Consider the following 15,607-nt stretch of genomic DNA (forward strand, 5'->3'; position numbering starts at 1 on the left):
TGGAGTGTTACACTGCAGGTCACTCCTCCACCTAAAGAGGATGCAGGCTCCTCACTGCTGTGACAGCACGAAAATCCAGCCACTTCACAGTGCTTTTGTTCCGCAGATGAGAAGTTGCCAACAAGCCTGAACATATTGAGAAAGAAGCGCTTTACCAAATTACAGATAAGCTCTTCAACTGTCATTCATGCCCGCTGCTGAGGTAACTGCTCCTCGATTCCAGTCCCAGACACACACAGAAGACGACGCACTGAACAATCATTTTGGGTTTGGGACAAAAACGTTAACAAACATGCCAAACACCCTTTACTTTCAACATAATGAAAAATGTCTCAAAGATAGTCTTAAGAGTCGAAGCAGTGTTTATATAAAAGACCTCATTATGACTTCCTTTCTGTAAGTTGCCAGCAGTTTCCATGCCTAATCAATTGGGTCTCAGTCACTGAGCTTGGATTAACCCCTCTCTTAACCCTCACATCAACACACCTACCTAAAAGCTTCTAGGCTAAATGGAAAAAAAAGGCAGCTCTTTCATAGCAGCTTATCAAATGGTATTAAAGGGGGTAACTGGGACCTGCCCGGTCCTGGCTGTTTCCTGAGAAAACCAGACAAGAGTTGCTTGGCTAGTCCTTGCCTTTTCTGCTCTGCTGACAGATTTATCTGTTGTGATGATAGAACAATACCGGTGAAGAGGATTAAGTTCAAACTACCTGACATATTATCTTTAGGTGGTCCACTCTATGCATGCAATGGACCACAGAAAACAAAAAGGCACCTAAGTATTACTGTGAGATGCACATTTGACTAAAAACATAACGCTTAAACTACTGGCTTATTTTATATGTTAACAGATTGGCTGTTGGCGAATGGTGAGCTTTGTGCTGTGCAAAGCAGCTGACTTTCTGAGCAAATGGAAAAAGCATCTGGTGATGATATATCCTTTCTACAAACGTAACCATGCAGGGCAACAGAAATCATGTTTGTATGTAATTACATTGACAGTGTATATACACAGTAAGCTGAATTTGCATACAAACTTAACAGGATGAAAACAATGTTTCTGTTTCTATAAGACCAGCAAGGACTCACAAATTACATTCCTGAGAGACAGTTACAATAAAGATCATCCACCCAGAGTTCTTAAAGCAATACTCTACTTTACTTGTTTGTAGTCTTACCCAAAGTTATATAAGAAAACTAGTTATCCGTTTCCTCCTTGTGCACTGAGGCTACCTGGGAGCAAGGCAGAACCAAACATGCAGCCTCATAGTAAAGTTGTAAAGTTGCATTCTCACAGATAAGAACAAAACCCAACAGACTCTTGGATGCATAGGTGACCGGCTTACTGCCCGAGAAGACATAATATACAAGTTGGTAGTTCTTAGAGCACACATATTTTCACCCACATTAGCAATGTGGTTCTAGGGATGGCAATGCTGGTTTATTGGTTGGTCAGTTGGCACTAGCATGGTAGTTGTCTGACATGGCAGTTTTATTTAATTTATTTCATTCATTTTTAAAGGGTTACTGCAAAAATTTTATATGTCAAGCCAAGTTACTGGTCACATGGAATACTGCTTAGACCACAGATGACATTATACACCTGTTTTTGTAGTCTGAAATTGCTCAACTGACTTAGTAAATTGCTAGACCTACAGTATCCGTGTACTGAAAGGACAGAGATGAAATTCATATTGTGGCTTTGGTTAAGAAAGCAAATAATCAGATTTCACAAAATGTAGGATTGTTCCTGTAAATTCCTCTCTGTGCTTGGTCACAACCCAGCAGAAGCTAGAACAAAACAAAGTAAGAGGAGGAGCAATTAATTTTCCCACAAAAAGAAAAAAAAGAAAAAAAAGAAAAAAAAGGAAAAAAAAGAAAAAAGAAGAGCCACCACAAAGGGCCCGGCAGTAAGACAAAAGTGAGGCGGATGGCTCCTGAATTATACAACAGGAGGAATCTTATCCAATTATTGTCCGGGGTGACCATTGTTACCCCAGCTGATGGGAAGGCTGAAGCAGCTGGTAATTCCTGCGACAGTGTCCGCAGACCAGCAGACCGGCCAGACTGCACTTTGTAGTCTCCACCCACCAGACACTTTAATTAAAGCAGAGAGTAGGGCATAGCCTCAGTCGTCCTGCCCCACTAACAGATGGGCAACAACTGGCAGAGTTCATCATGGACTGGCTTCAACTTTGATCTTCAAGTCACGAGTTCACTCATTCACAACTAAAACCTAACAATGACAGAGGCGAGTGTGACAGATCACGCTCTCAGCACATGAATTTCATCATTATACAATCTTACAGACAAGCCTGAAAGCGGTAAACAAAGCTCTGTGGGCTGAGTCGACTGTAAACCACAACAAGGCTGCTGGAGTAAACATTTTAAGGTCCAGTATAAACTTATGTGTTTACAAGACATAATAGCATATGATTTAGCACACTGTATGAGTGCAGGCGAACATGGAAATGGATAATTCCACAAACTATGTTTATTCTATAAAATGAACCAAGATTAATCAAAGTCCAGTGTGGCGCAAAATCAAACCTGCCACAGAAACCACAGACAGCCTCTAGTTGTAAACTAACACACCAAGAAGCATAGAACCATTTCACTTCCCATTGGTCTTGTGGTGAGGAAAAAAATGAGACTTTTTAGGAAAAACTGAGCCTAGAATGAGAAAATATAATGACATGAAACTAATAGACAATTTTCATTTTCCATTTATGTATCAATATTTTCTCAATTAATCATCTGATTAAACAACCAAATGACAGCGTCCAAGATAATGATATACAGGTTTTATATAAAAATCGGTCAGAGTTGTTTAGTCCAAGACGAAATCTAGGAGTTAAGAGTTAATATAGCAATTATCTTATAAATTAAATTTTATGTATTATTTACTTGGTCACAAGTTCTTCCTAAAATGTCCAGAAAGGCCAAAGGAATTTCTTCATACTGCTACTCTTACCAAAGCTTTGAAATATATATATTTTTTATGGCATGACACAAATTTTAAAATGTTTAATAGGAATCTAATCTATACACAAGAGACTAAATTGGCTAATATCTGGCAGTTCTACTACAGTGATTATTCCTTCATGAAAATTGACCAAAAATTTGATACTATTATTCTGGAAATTTTAAGAATGTTATGATTGATGCTGTTGAAAAGTGTCATCAATGGTCAAAATGCTTGCCATAAAACCAAGAACTCATGCACAACATTGCTTTGCTTCACTCTTTGCTACATTGCTGATAAAAAGGGAGAATTTCCAAACTGGACTGAATAGCAAGCTGCTCACTTTTGCTGTCTTTTACAAATTTCTGACACTGCTGATCTGGGCTGTATCCTTCAGTCTGTTGGAGGGCCAAGCAAGAAACTCTGTTGTCCCGCCACTCTGCTTTTCACCTTCCCCCATGTCCCCAGACACATTTCCCACCAATCCCGCTGGTTGGCCCAACCAGGCTCAGACAGCTGGCAAATGAAAATGTAAGTACAGTCTTTGGTTCTCAGAGCACCATGTTCCTGACAGTCCCTTAACCTGTCATACATGTTGCTCTTTTTCTAAGCAGGCTTTAACTGAAAGCAGTGGTAAACACTTTGGGCAATATATAAATACTAGTGCTTAATAATAAAGCAAGTGTGGAGCAAAAAGAAAAGAACACCACATTGGGAAAATTGCTCTTCTCAATCACCCAAAGTAAAGAAAAAATCTGGTTTGACACAAAATAAACCATTAGAGGCCACAGAGGGAGAAACACACTGAGGTCAGAGACTAGACGTAGCCTAGAAAGCAGGGGAGGAGTGAGGGGTGGGGAGTGGGACCCAAACAGCAGTGCACGAGGGGAGTGTCGGGTGTTGTCTAAGGAATTAGCAGAGAAAGTGGAGACTGAATCAGATATGGGAGAGAAAAACAAATCTTTAGGTGAGTCAATGACATGAGAGATGCTTGTTAGGTCAAATAATCTAAACGGTCCTGACTTGAAGTGACTCAGGGGCCAGACTGCCATGCTGACGGAGACTCTATTTATTTGACTTTGTCCAGGGATTAGAGAGGGAGGTGTCTCCCCACTGCCTCATGGGCCAATCACATTGTTCCACTCAGTTTTGGGGGGACATTTCTGTAAGAAGCTAGTGAAGTACAGCTTGACAAAACAGTTTGAAAATGTGCTTTTAAACTAAAGTAGGAGACAAAGTCAAAAGCACCCGAAGAGAACCTTGATCTTCCTCTTTGCCTACAACACCACTATTGAACAGAGCACATCTCCTGTGGCCCACTGACCTCTGACCTCCCACTGGGATTATGTAGAGCAAAGGGGAGGAGCCCTCATGTAGTGACAGCTTGTGAGCTACTCACATCACACTGGCCTCCTCCTCTCTCCTTACAGGATGCTTTGCCACCCACCTCAGCCACCTCTTTCTTTGCCTCTCTGGGGAAATTCAGTAATAGCCTCTCCAGCCACCCCCCTCGTCACTGATGGGACACCATAATCTCTCTATGCTCACACCCAGAGGCATGCACAGTGGGATGTTATGATGGCTCGAACCAAAACTTGACAGGAAATTTATGCCTCATTACAGGAAGTGGGCTGTATATTCTCCTCATCATAAACACTGTGGCAGGTGTTTTAATTCCTCCCCTCAGTCTCAAATTGATGTGAGTTTTACTGTAAAAAATAATGCAACAAAGCCTCTGGGACAAATGTTTCAAATCAACTACAGTTATAAATGTCTGCCATTACATCTGACAATTATATATATTTATACAGCTGTAAAGAAGTGTAAGAAAAATGCTCAATCTCAGAAAAAAATATCTCTTCTCTTGCCTTTGTTCAGTCTTGCGCTTTTCATCTGAAAATCCAATTTACCATTGTCTAAACTAGTGACATCTGAGTCGTGCAAGCCACATAGACACGAGACAATGCTTCCTCTCGTACTAGGAAGCTCCTCTATTGGTACCATGTGGACAATGAAAACACAGTTAATCTGGTCTTCGTTAGCCAATAACCAAAGGCAAGTTGGTTTGGAGTAAGTGATACTCTACATCGGGAGGGTGAGACAGAGGGAGCCACAGCCAAACACAACTCATCACTGAAGAGATGTGCCAAAGGGCTGGCACGACCTGTGCACTGCTGCAAAATCTTGAGTCGACAGCAAAGCAACAAAGCAGGACACTAAGACTAGTAGGTTATGCAAAGGGAGAAAGTAACAGGCAAACTCTACCTGTTTCTCCAAGATGCGAGAGATCTCTCCCAGAGTTCTGTCCAGACCAGACACTTTGTTATTGGCCCACTGGCCGCTGTCTTGGCCCTGCAGCTGCTTCAACAGGTCCTTCACCAGGCGCTGCAACCTGAACATACAGAAACAAATTGTTATTATAAATCTGTTTACAAATACTAGTTGATAAAACCTGTGTTTCCATGCTGCCTCAGCCAACCTCTATTCACCACAGTGGAGCTGAAACTATTGGTCAGTTAGTTGATCAACGGAAAATTCAAATAGATAAATAATTTTATTTCGGACTGTTCGGTCTGACAAACAAATCTGAAGATTTGAAAAGTGTATTTGATTAATTGACTGACAAAATGAATCTGCAATGATTCTGATAATTCATTATAGTTAAAGTCATTTTTAAGCAAAAATGAAAATTCAGTGGTTTAAGCCTCTAAAATCTGAATGTTTGCCAACTGTTCTTCAGACAGAACAATTTTCAAGCATGAATTGAGTAATCTTAATTAACTCATTTAATGAAAAACTGTGTAATTGCTGCCCTAAAATTGAATACATCATCTTGAGTTTTGGGAAACTCTTATTAAGCGATTAATTGAGAAAACAAGCAGCAGATAAATCAATTATGAGTATAATTGTTACTTGCTGTGCTACACCACAGCTTTATAATCATTAGAGTAAAACATTAAAAGAGAAAATGTGAAACTTCAAGTTCAGAAAAGCAAAACACTTACTTGGCCTTGTAAGGGGAGTCAGGGACCTGTGTCTTTGCCTCCATTGACGTCTCATATTCCTTTGCCCTGCAAAGGGAGAAGTAGGAAAAAGTCTTTGAATCCCAGAAAAAAAGTGTTTGGCCTGTCAGTAAAGAGCACGGCGGATGACAGTGTGAAGAGGAAAGAAAAAGTTCAAACTAAGTCTGTTTATTTGGCCTGTCAGCCATTCACCAAGTAACTTGGCTTAAAATAATCAGACACTGGCTCTGTAGGGACGAGTGCTTTGCTGCCATTGACTCATATACCCAAAACCAAAATCTACCTCCAGCCTTTGAGTTTTATTTAACATTGGAGGCTCAAGTTTTTTACTTCACCCACTGTCAAATAACAGTTAATGGAGATTTCAAGCAATACAACCAGTGTTTCAAAGGGGTGACCTCTTGAAAGATCACGGTCATTAGGGGACTGGCATCTCTGTGGCATTAGTCCAAGAGCCAGACTGTGTGTGCATGCATGCATGTGTATGTGCATGAAATTGTGGGGGGAATCTATCAGTGTATCTGTCAATCAGGAATTCCCAGACATGATAAGTAACTATTGATCAGAGTTAGATAGAGCGTCTTCCAGTTACCCATCTCTACACTGATAGAATCAAACACTTCCTGGAAGACGACGGGAGAATTTGTCCCGGCAGACCGGCCCTGGACCAACCAAAGCCTGATCTATGCTCACAATCTCTTACATTCAAGGGCAACAACTGAATAACTCACCTCACAGCTAGACCAGGGCAATGAGATACCAAAACCCTTCCAACTGCTCACAGGCATGTTTTCTAACATTCAGAAGATAGTAATGTTATCAAGAATCTGTTGCTCCATTGTATAACTGTTTACTTATTATCTGTCTTGATGGGGCTGTTATAAAACTATATACAGCCTTTTCTTATCAAATACTTAACAATTTGGGAATGGCCTTTTAAATTAGTAGGTTAAGTCTTAACAAGCAATCTACAAGATCAGCCATACTACCATCATGGAAAAAAATGCATCAAGTATAAATGTCAATAGACCAAGCAAGGATATCAATATACATTTGTGTCACTCCTCAGTATTAACTCTAAATATAGTCATTTTCTGTGTCTTAGGAGCAGGATGAATAAGTAGCACAGATTTGCTTTCAGAAGGGCTTGAACTATATATGCCCTGTTTGTCATTCAGGATATTACAATATTAATCTCTGACAGGTTTATACCTAACCAGGTTAAAAAGGGAGCAATTGCTGAGCAATTCATTATTGTCAGAAGCAGCCCATGTGAAATGGACCTCTGGCAATAAATAACAGCGATCAGCAATAAGGGAGAAAGCACAAATCTATAGTGTAGGACTATAAGCAGTTCACAACATGACAGATCTCAGTTCCCTATACGCTTATTTCTTTAACAGACACACACATGACTCACACAGGACTTGTGACTACAATGAAAACAACACAGATGTAGAAAAGGAAACCAAGCATTGTTTCAATGGCAGTAAAGAGGAGTAGAATCTACAGAAACCTAAAATTATACTAATACTTCAACTCATTTAGCTGGCATTGTAAATGCTTTAAAATACATTGTGCCACTCGTGGGATGCTTTGGCCTTGGTAGAGCTCCTTTGTTTGAAAGCTCTTCCTCTCCTCTCCTGATTTTATCTGTGCAAAGCATTTTAGGATCCACATATCACAGAATTTGTCCAGAATTGTGGCTATTGTTCTAAAGTTGTTTTAAAAAGGTGCTATTATGGAGCTTGCAATCTCTTTTTTATAGAAAAAAAACAAACATATGTGGGATAAAAAAAAACATCGTGCCTCTGTAACTTTGGTTCAGTATCTCCTCTTAAACTCATTCTGACTTTTTGGTTGTAAAATCTAAAGAGTTGCTTTTCAGAGGAAACCAGGGTTACGACTCTAATCAAAAGGGTTGTAGAACAGTAACCTTTTTATTTTGGGTACATTATTTTCAGGCACAAAAACGGGGGTGTCTATTAAAGGTTTAAGGATAAATGTTCATTTCCAAACAGGACTTTTCTCTTAATCTAAAGGCAGCAGACTGAGTAACATGAGTTAGAGCCATGCATACCACCTCATACTGTAGTCTATACTCCATACAGGAGAGTTTTTGTATACACACATCACCATCCGAGATCTCCATACATACACAACAACACACTGGCCACTCTGTTCCCTGCTGAGTGAACCACAAGCTACACAGCTACAGGCAAGCAGCTCGTACAAGAGCATAAGTGGAGACTTCGGTTTCCAAGTTCAGAACCCATCCTAGCATTAAGTGACAGGCTACTTACATGAAATTTTAATAGAATATTTTCCTTCCCAAAACACTTATTATTAGGGAACGTTAGCCAAGCCGCAAAAAAAACATGTGGGCTGAAATGTGTGTGTATTGCTTTATGACAGACGAGGGCTGCATGTTGGTCTAGTGAAAAGGCTAGTGAGAACCACTCACGTTTTACGGACACCATACAGCGTTCCAATAAAACGGTTCATTTCCACCTGGTGGTGAAGCGGCTCACCTTTATGTTTACTGGGGCTCTGTGTTATTTATGACCTCTGAAAGCCTGCTGCCTTTGAGTGCTAGTCTCAGCAGGGCTGCTGCAGGAGTGACAGTGAACAGAGACAGATCATGTTGTCACTTTCTCAGTACCGCTGAGCCTCACAAAGCCAAAAACAGCAGCACTGAGAATAAAGCACTGTGGCAGAATAGGTGTTTCAGCCTGTAGCTACCTCTTACTCCTCTTTCTGAATAAATACTTTCTCCTGGACAGCCTAATATGAATTCCCTTTTTAGAAATATCACTCATGGTCATATCATGATAAGAGGTTGGAGGCTCTATTAGGATCATTAAATCAGATAGGGACACTGATAACAAAGAAAGAACTGTACTCCATCACAGCCGGAGTTAAACTGGAGACAGAGATTCACGAAAAAGTGGTACAAAAATCTGAAAGATGTTCAAGTTAGGCCATCCAGACGGGGCTGCTTGCTCGGTCTGCTCCTCTTACCAATTTTTTCCTAACTGTACAAATAAACAAAATAAAAATAACAGAATAAAACTGATAGCATTTTTACAGTTTCTCATTGGAAAAAAATATTATATTGTTAATAAAACATATATGGGTGAGCTGAGGAAGCTGGAATGGAGGCATGGATGAACAAGTCTTATTGGAAATACTGTTAGGGGCATGTTCAAAGTCTTTTACTAGGAAATGGCTGAAGAAATACTGTTCTTAGTGTTGATGAATACATTGATCCACAGTACAGTATACATTATCCTTTAATTTAAGAATTAAAAATGTTATATTAGTTAATAACTGTATAAAATTGCTAATGTTCAACCTTTAAAAACAACATTATCAGTATACCTCCCCATTATTTTATTAATGGTAAATGGACTGCACTTAACTGCACTTTTCAATCCGAGTAGGTCAATGGAACAATTTACTAAAACAATTTACAATGACTTGCTCAACTACCTGCTGAACTACCAACCCTGCAACATTTGATTCCTGACCAATACTAATGAGCTTTTAAATTCACTTTCAGGGCCAGTTTTCAGTTTTACAAAAGCAAAGATATCAAATTGAGATGCACAAAGTTTGCTAGTATTAGGTTTACAGTATTAATGTTACAGGATTTAGTCACTTATGGAGATTTGTGTAGGGTTTTTACTTGTCTCCAATACAAACTATGACCTCATTATTTACAGGCCGAGATATCTTCATGTTTTTTAATGTTTGTGATTCTGCCATCATTAAATGACTTTGATAAAAATCATATCCTGCTTAATGGAACTTTACATTTTTTTAATATGCAAGGTTCCTTTCTGTATAGCATACGACATATCAGATAAACTAGTCTTCCTGCTTGAGGTGGTATCCTTCCAATAATCTGAACCAGTAACATCTTACAGTTAACATTGTCAACATAGTTGGCAATGTTGAGTGTCTCTTCGCACTCCCCTCCCTCCCCTCCCTGTTGTGACAGCCAGTTAAATTGATTGAGCTCAGGTCCAGGTTCTGACACACAGCAGCTCTGCCTCCTATTTGTTGATTACTATTGATTTTCTTTGATACTTCATTTAAAAATCAATAACTCAGAAGAAGAAAAATAGGCATGGCTCATACATACTTTAACATACATCCTGTACACCGAGGAAGGCTTCAGGTTTGGCAATACCATGGCAGCAATTTGGAGGAAAGCTCTTTACAGGTGAAAGCTGGGGCCCTACACATCGATTTGCAGTTTTGCTCCCCAATCACAGAAAGTGGTCATAAATTAAGCTCATCAGTGTTATCTTGTGGACAGGCAGGATGCGCATAACATCTGCTTCCCATCTCCTTGTCACTCATAAAAAAAGTCCTGGCACAGTTTTGTCCTCTGTGCCTCTGAGAGGATGGACAGGGAGACACACACACACACACACACACACACACACACACACACACACACACACACACACACACACACACACACCAACACACACACACACACACACACACACACACACACACACACACACACACACACACACACACCCCCGATGAGACCAAAAAGAGAGAGAAAATGGATGTGTTACCTGGAGTTCATCCTAGCGCGGAGCTTCTTCGCCTTCTTCCGTGCCTTCTGCCTTTCTTCACCATCCTTCATGCTCTCAGAGGAAACAGAGCTGTCCGTCACTATATCCACAATGTATTTTTTCAAGGACAGATGCTCCTAGAGTAGAAAAAAAACAATACATTAAAAGACAATGCTGGCAAATTTCTGGAATATTTGTCATTACATTCTATTGAAATAAAAACTGTGTATGTTGTTTTGGCACCAAGAGAAGTAAAGAACACTATTTTGAATTAAATAGTAGAATGTCAAAAGGAAAAGGGGCGATATACAGTTCTACCTTAATCATGGAAGACGATGTATTGTACAATAATTAAAAAACCGTTGTTTCCCAAACAGTGAGTGTAAGTTAATCAATGTCTGTCAAAATTACACAAATACAACAGCAAATATTACCCTTGGTATAGAGGTTGTTCACAACAAAGTTGGCACTGAATGTATTATGTGACATGTAGACCTACACCTCTCAATAACACCATTGAATCCTGTAATTACCTCCAATACTTCACAATCTTTTGAAGCCACCCACCCATGGATATGTTTAAGGGCTGGAGGTGTTGCTTCCTGTCTGGCCCTGTCAGATGACTCTGATATTTCCACCAGGAGACAGGGGAATGTAACCCAATTTGAACAACATGATGCATGTGCAAGAAAGCAATTACCCAATTATGCTGTCATCTAGCACCCCAGAGAATAGGATGGCCTCACAGATAAAGCGTTTTCCATTCAGCAGTCGAGCTGAACCTGTGTGTGGGACGCTGTACCCTTCGGTCACAAGTGTTGTCAGTGCACCTGCTGCCTGAATAGAGGGTTTCACTTCGAGGTTGTTGGAAAAGTCCTTAGGTGGGCTAGAGTGTCCAAAAGGGATTTAGTGCCACTGAATCTAAACATTGCTTTACTATTTTGACTTTAATGCACTGAAAATCTCTATTTTCCGCATCAGCTTCTTACTGTGAGTGACGGGGCGCTACATGAACCCATTATTGTCTTCCAGAGTTTGTATAGTCTTGGTTATTTCACATCATAGAGTTCTGTATTTTGTTTGCACTTTTTTCCAATGGTTGAAAGTGGGTGGAACTCCAATGGGAAAAAGTCAAAATGGAGAAAACTTTAAATCAAAGTGTGACGACAAGGTTTTTGGCTTATAATGCCATAATGTCAATCAAATCTGACCATACCCCACCAATGACAGTAATGACACAAATTAGTGATGAATGTTCAATATTGTAGAGAAATATGTAAGATCTGAAGCAATGTTTTCACGTGCTTTAATATTGATCACAGCCTTTTTTTAATGCCTAAAAGTTAAGTAAGAGAAAGGTGATGATAACAACTTTGGAAATGAAAAGGGCATTGCATGGGTGGGTATCACGTTTCCAAGATGGTTGTGTGTGTCTGTATTTGTATACGCACACTTCTGCCCTCTCCTCCCTGATACTACAGGTCAGTCATGACTCATGACCGTAGCTGTCCCTCGCTTGGGAGGCAGCTGTTCAGTAATCTCTCTGAGAGGGTATCCTGTGCAGTAGACACTCACTTAATGGAATTGTTTCAGTACCACATCCAAAACATCTTTGCAAAAATCACTCTGGTAACATAAAAGGAACCTGAAATATTAAACTTTCAAATAGATTATAATGCTGACACACTGACTATGATCCTTTAGCAAATGAATATATAATGATTACAGTCCAGTTCCTGTTGCTAGGAGGCAGGACTAAATGGAAGTTGTATAGACTTTGAGCATTTGAGACGATCAGACTTGATAACAGACAGGTGTCTACCACTGAACCATTGTAACACAGCAGCAAAGATGATGGCCTGAGGGCAGCGCTACCGCACAATACCAGGGATTGCCTCTGGTGGGAGTAATGTGATACCACTCTCAACATCTCTCCCATTCCCTGACACAAACAGACTTATCACAGATCTAAAAGAGAGACTAATTCTATGGGACATGTTCATCCACTGCCTCTTGTGTCACATACAAAGGCCTGAGAGGTAGGATTTCCATTTGGTGTGAAACAAACAGCTGTATTTCATGTTGGCTACTAAGTAAGATATGATACTTTGATACAGGATTGAATTACCATCACTACAGTGGTTTGCATGACATTTTCTGTATTAAACTGCATGCTATCAGTGACATTTAAGGAGGGGGAAAATCAGACAAAGACCAACTGAAAACATTGGCTCTCTCTCTCTTAACAGCAGCTTTGTTGCTATAGCGAGATGACAGTCACATCTCAAAACAGTGTGGGGAGGGAGAGGCTCGCTTCAGCTGACTGTCTGGATATTTCATCAAGGTTCTCAATTTGTCATCAGCAGAGCTTCAACGACAAGACCTTTAGGACTATTCAGTGCATTTGAGAAGTCAGCTCTGATACCCTGCAGCCTGGTGATCCCTCTACTGGCTGTGCTTGCCAAGCACCACAGATAAGCAGAAAAGACGACAGCCTTCCATGACAGAAACCACCAGTTCTTTTAAGCCGTCATGTCCAAAAGTGATCAAGAAGTCCTGAAGTCAGAAGCCTGGCGTCTTACCTACATCATATTAAACCAGAACTGACAGCGAGTGAAAAGAGGGATTGCATTCCCATGTGTTCTGCCCTGTTGATAATCATCGCATTTTCAATTTAATTCACAAGTCTTCCAGAATGAGAGAAAATGACTAAATATGAAGGAGAGGGGCATTTGCTGCCTGCTTCCACAGAAAAAACTATGAAGTGACCTCTGCTCAGTTGAGCCAACCATCTTCATTTTAATTAAAAATCTTTCATTGCACAAAGAGTTATAGAGCTACAGTCTGTAAAATTGTTGGCAGTAGCATGAATGAAACCGTGAGCACCGAAATTAACTTTGATATAAATAACAGGTGGGCACATAAGTCAATCTAAACAAAGTCTCTAGACATAAACCTATTGGACAACTTGATTAGTTTCACATACAATAAGAAAAAGTATCTATAAGAGATACTACAACCCAACAATAATCCAAAACTGTCAAGTATGACATTTAGGTTTATCCAGATGTGGGATAGGACGAGGATGACTAGTGAGGTTCAGCAAGTGAGATGCAATGTGGGAATCAGGAAAGTCTCAATATTATGGTTATTGGTAAAACTATATCATACTGAAGGAGACATTTTGCAAATGTACATGAAGTACTGCTCATATATGAACTGTTTATAGTGCTATATTGGTGAAGTGCTTCTCCCCAATGCCTTGTTTGTCATACTGTCAACTGAAAAAAATGACCTGCATGTGGGAAGGAAGTGATTTAGAGGGAAGGTAAGAGGGGTTATCAATTATTTCCCACTGAAAAAAGCTTTGAATGAAGGAGCTGCTGGGGCCAAAGGTGCTGCGTATAGCACCAACAGTTGTCAGCCTCACAATGAGCGCTGCTGAAAAGCCAATCTCATATTGCAGCCTGAGAGGTTACCTTGCATTAACGAGCTGCCTTCCCATGGAAAGCGCTCCATGACAAAAACAGCCTGGAGACAAGGGGGTGATGTCACCCCTCCACTGAAGCAGTGAACCCTAACTGTGTACATTTCAAGGCCCATTTATAATCTCACAAAGCCAACAACAGAGCCATGGAAATGCATAAGGGGACGCATAAACAATAATAATGACCACGTCATAAAAGACAACTGCTGTGTCTCTTTGTCTTTTTACACGACACAAGCAGCAGTAGAGCAGTATTCTTTGACGGGATGAGTGGATGTTTGTTCCTGGCAGGGTGTGGGGGATACGCACCACTTCCTCATCGGAGAGCTCCCGTCCCTGGATGCTGCTACTGTCTCGCACAGCCTGTTGGTGCCTTTTGCCCTTGGTGTGGCTGAACAGGTGCACCTCTGAGGTGATCTGCAAATACAAACACAGTGGTCAGAGGTCACTGCTGCGGACACAATGGAGGCGAAGGCAGGAAAGGGTCAACAGAGTCCCATGGGGTGCCGGTGAAACGAAATACAACAGGGGCTTTTCAATGAGACATGACCTTCCTCTTCGTTTAAACCAAAGACTAAGGAGAGGACATGTGATTTGTTACATATGCCATATTATGCGTGACATGGAAAAGATGACTTTATGGTTGTATTTTATTGTATAATCTTTTTATTTTTTTTTATAACCAGTCTACAGCAAAGTAGAGTCTAGCTGGAGAAACCACTGACCTCAGTAACTCTCTTCTGGGATTTTATAACTTAAAAAACAAGTTTAACATTTAAAGAAAAAAAAATCCAAAAATTCTTTACAAAATGTTTTCAATATGCTTGCCCTACAGTGCAGTAGACATCACAGATAAATAAATGTAGTGCAGTTCTGAGAAATGGTCACAACAAGAGGCTGGGTTGCTCCCCCATCTCTGGAAATAAGCCCATTTAGAACGGTTTGTGTTTAATGTCATTAAATAAAGTGCTTTCCGCTGACCCATCCATGATCTCTGGTGTCAGATGCTGGCCAAGGTCATCTAACGTTTTAACAAGATTTCCCCATTCACCCCCGGAACCCCCTCTTTATCTGATGCTGGTTTGAAGACTCAAGGTGTCCCACCCTTGTTACCGTGGCAGCGGGTCCATCAGAGATAAATGCGTCTGTGTGTTGGATTTGTTGCCTGACACTTGAAAAAGCATAATCACACCCAGTCATAAATCTCTGTTTTAAGAGTCCCTGATTAATCAATGCAGTTAAATCCTCATTTAAATGTGCCCTCTTCCAAAAAACCTCTGAATCACCTTCCTATCAGCATTTTTATGTATATACAGCCTGCCAAATAACACAGGAGATGCCCAAAGTAGTAAATGTCTTTTTCTTTTCCTCAGATACAAGTATACCAAAGACACACATATATTAATTTAGGATAGTACAATAATTAACTGAAGGGTTCAATTCAAGCTTATTTGAAAGTAATGAGGATTTCTGTACAATAACAGAAGATATGGAAGTTGTGCTGTCAGATTCAACATAGTGTGTACAAGTCAAGGAC

General features: G+C 40.3%; 1 protein-coding gene across 3 annotated transcripts in view; it reads right to left on the reverse strand.

Moving 5' to 3' along the window:
• Nucleotides 1-15,607, reverse strand: part of scaper (S-phase cyclin A associated protein in the ER) — a 57,664-nt gene that overhangs the window by 26,270 nt on the left and 15,787 nt on the right. For all 3 annotated transcript variants that reach the window (XM_022754274.1, XM_022754273.1, XM_022754275.1), the window contains 4 exons: nucleotides 14,380-14,487; nucleotides 10,584-10,720; nucleotides 5,971-6,036; nucleotides 5,231-5,357 (listed from right to left, as the gene is read on the reverse strand). In XM_022754274.1, coding sequence (XP_022609995.1) covers nucleotides 5,231-5,357; nucleotides 5,971-6,036; nucleotides 10,584-10,720; nucleotides 14,380-14,487 — 438 coding nt within the window. The remainder of the gene's footprint in view (nucleotides 1-5,230; nucleotides 5,358-5,970; nucleotides 6,037-10,583; nucleotides 10,721-14,379; nucleotides 14,488-15,607) is intronic.

Source organism: Seriola dumerili, unplaced genomic scaffold, assembly GCF_002260705.1.
Source record: "Seriola dumerili isolate Sdu_G_001 unplaced genomic scaffold, Sdu_1.0 BDQW01000219.1, whole genome shotgun sequence".
Classification (NCBI taxonomy): Eukaryota; Metazoa; Chordata; class Actinopteri; order Carangiformes; family Carangidae; genus Seriola; species Seriola dumerili.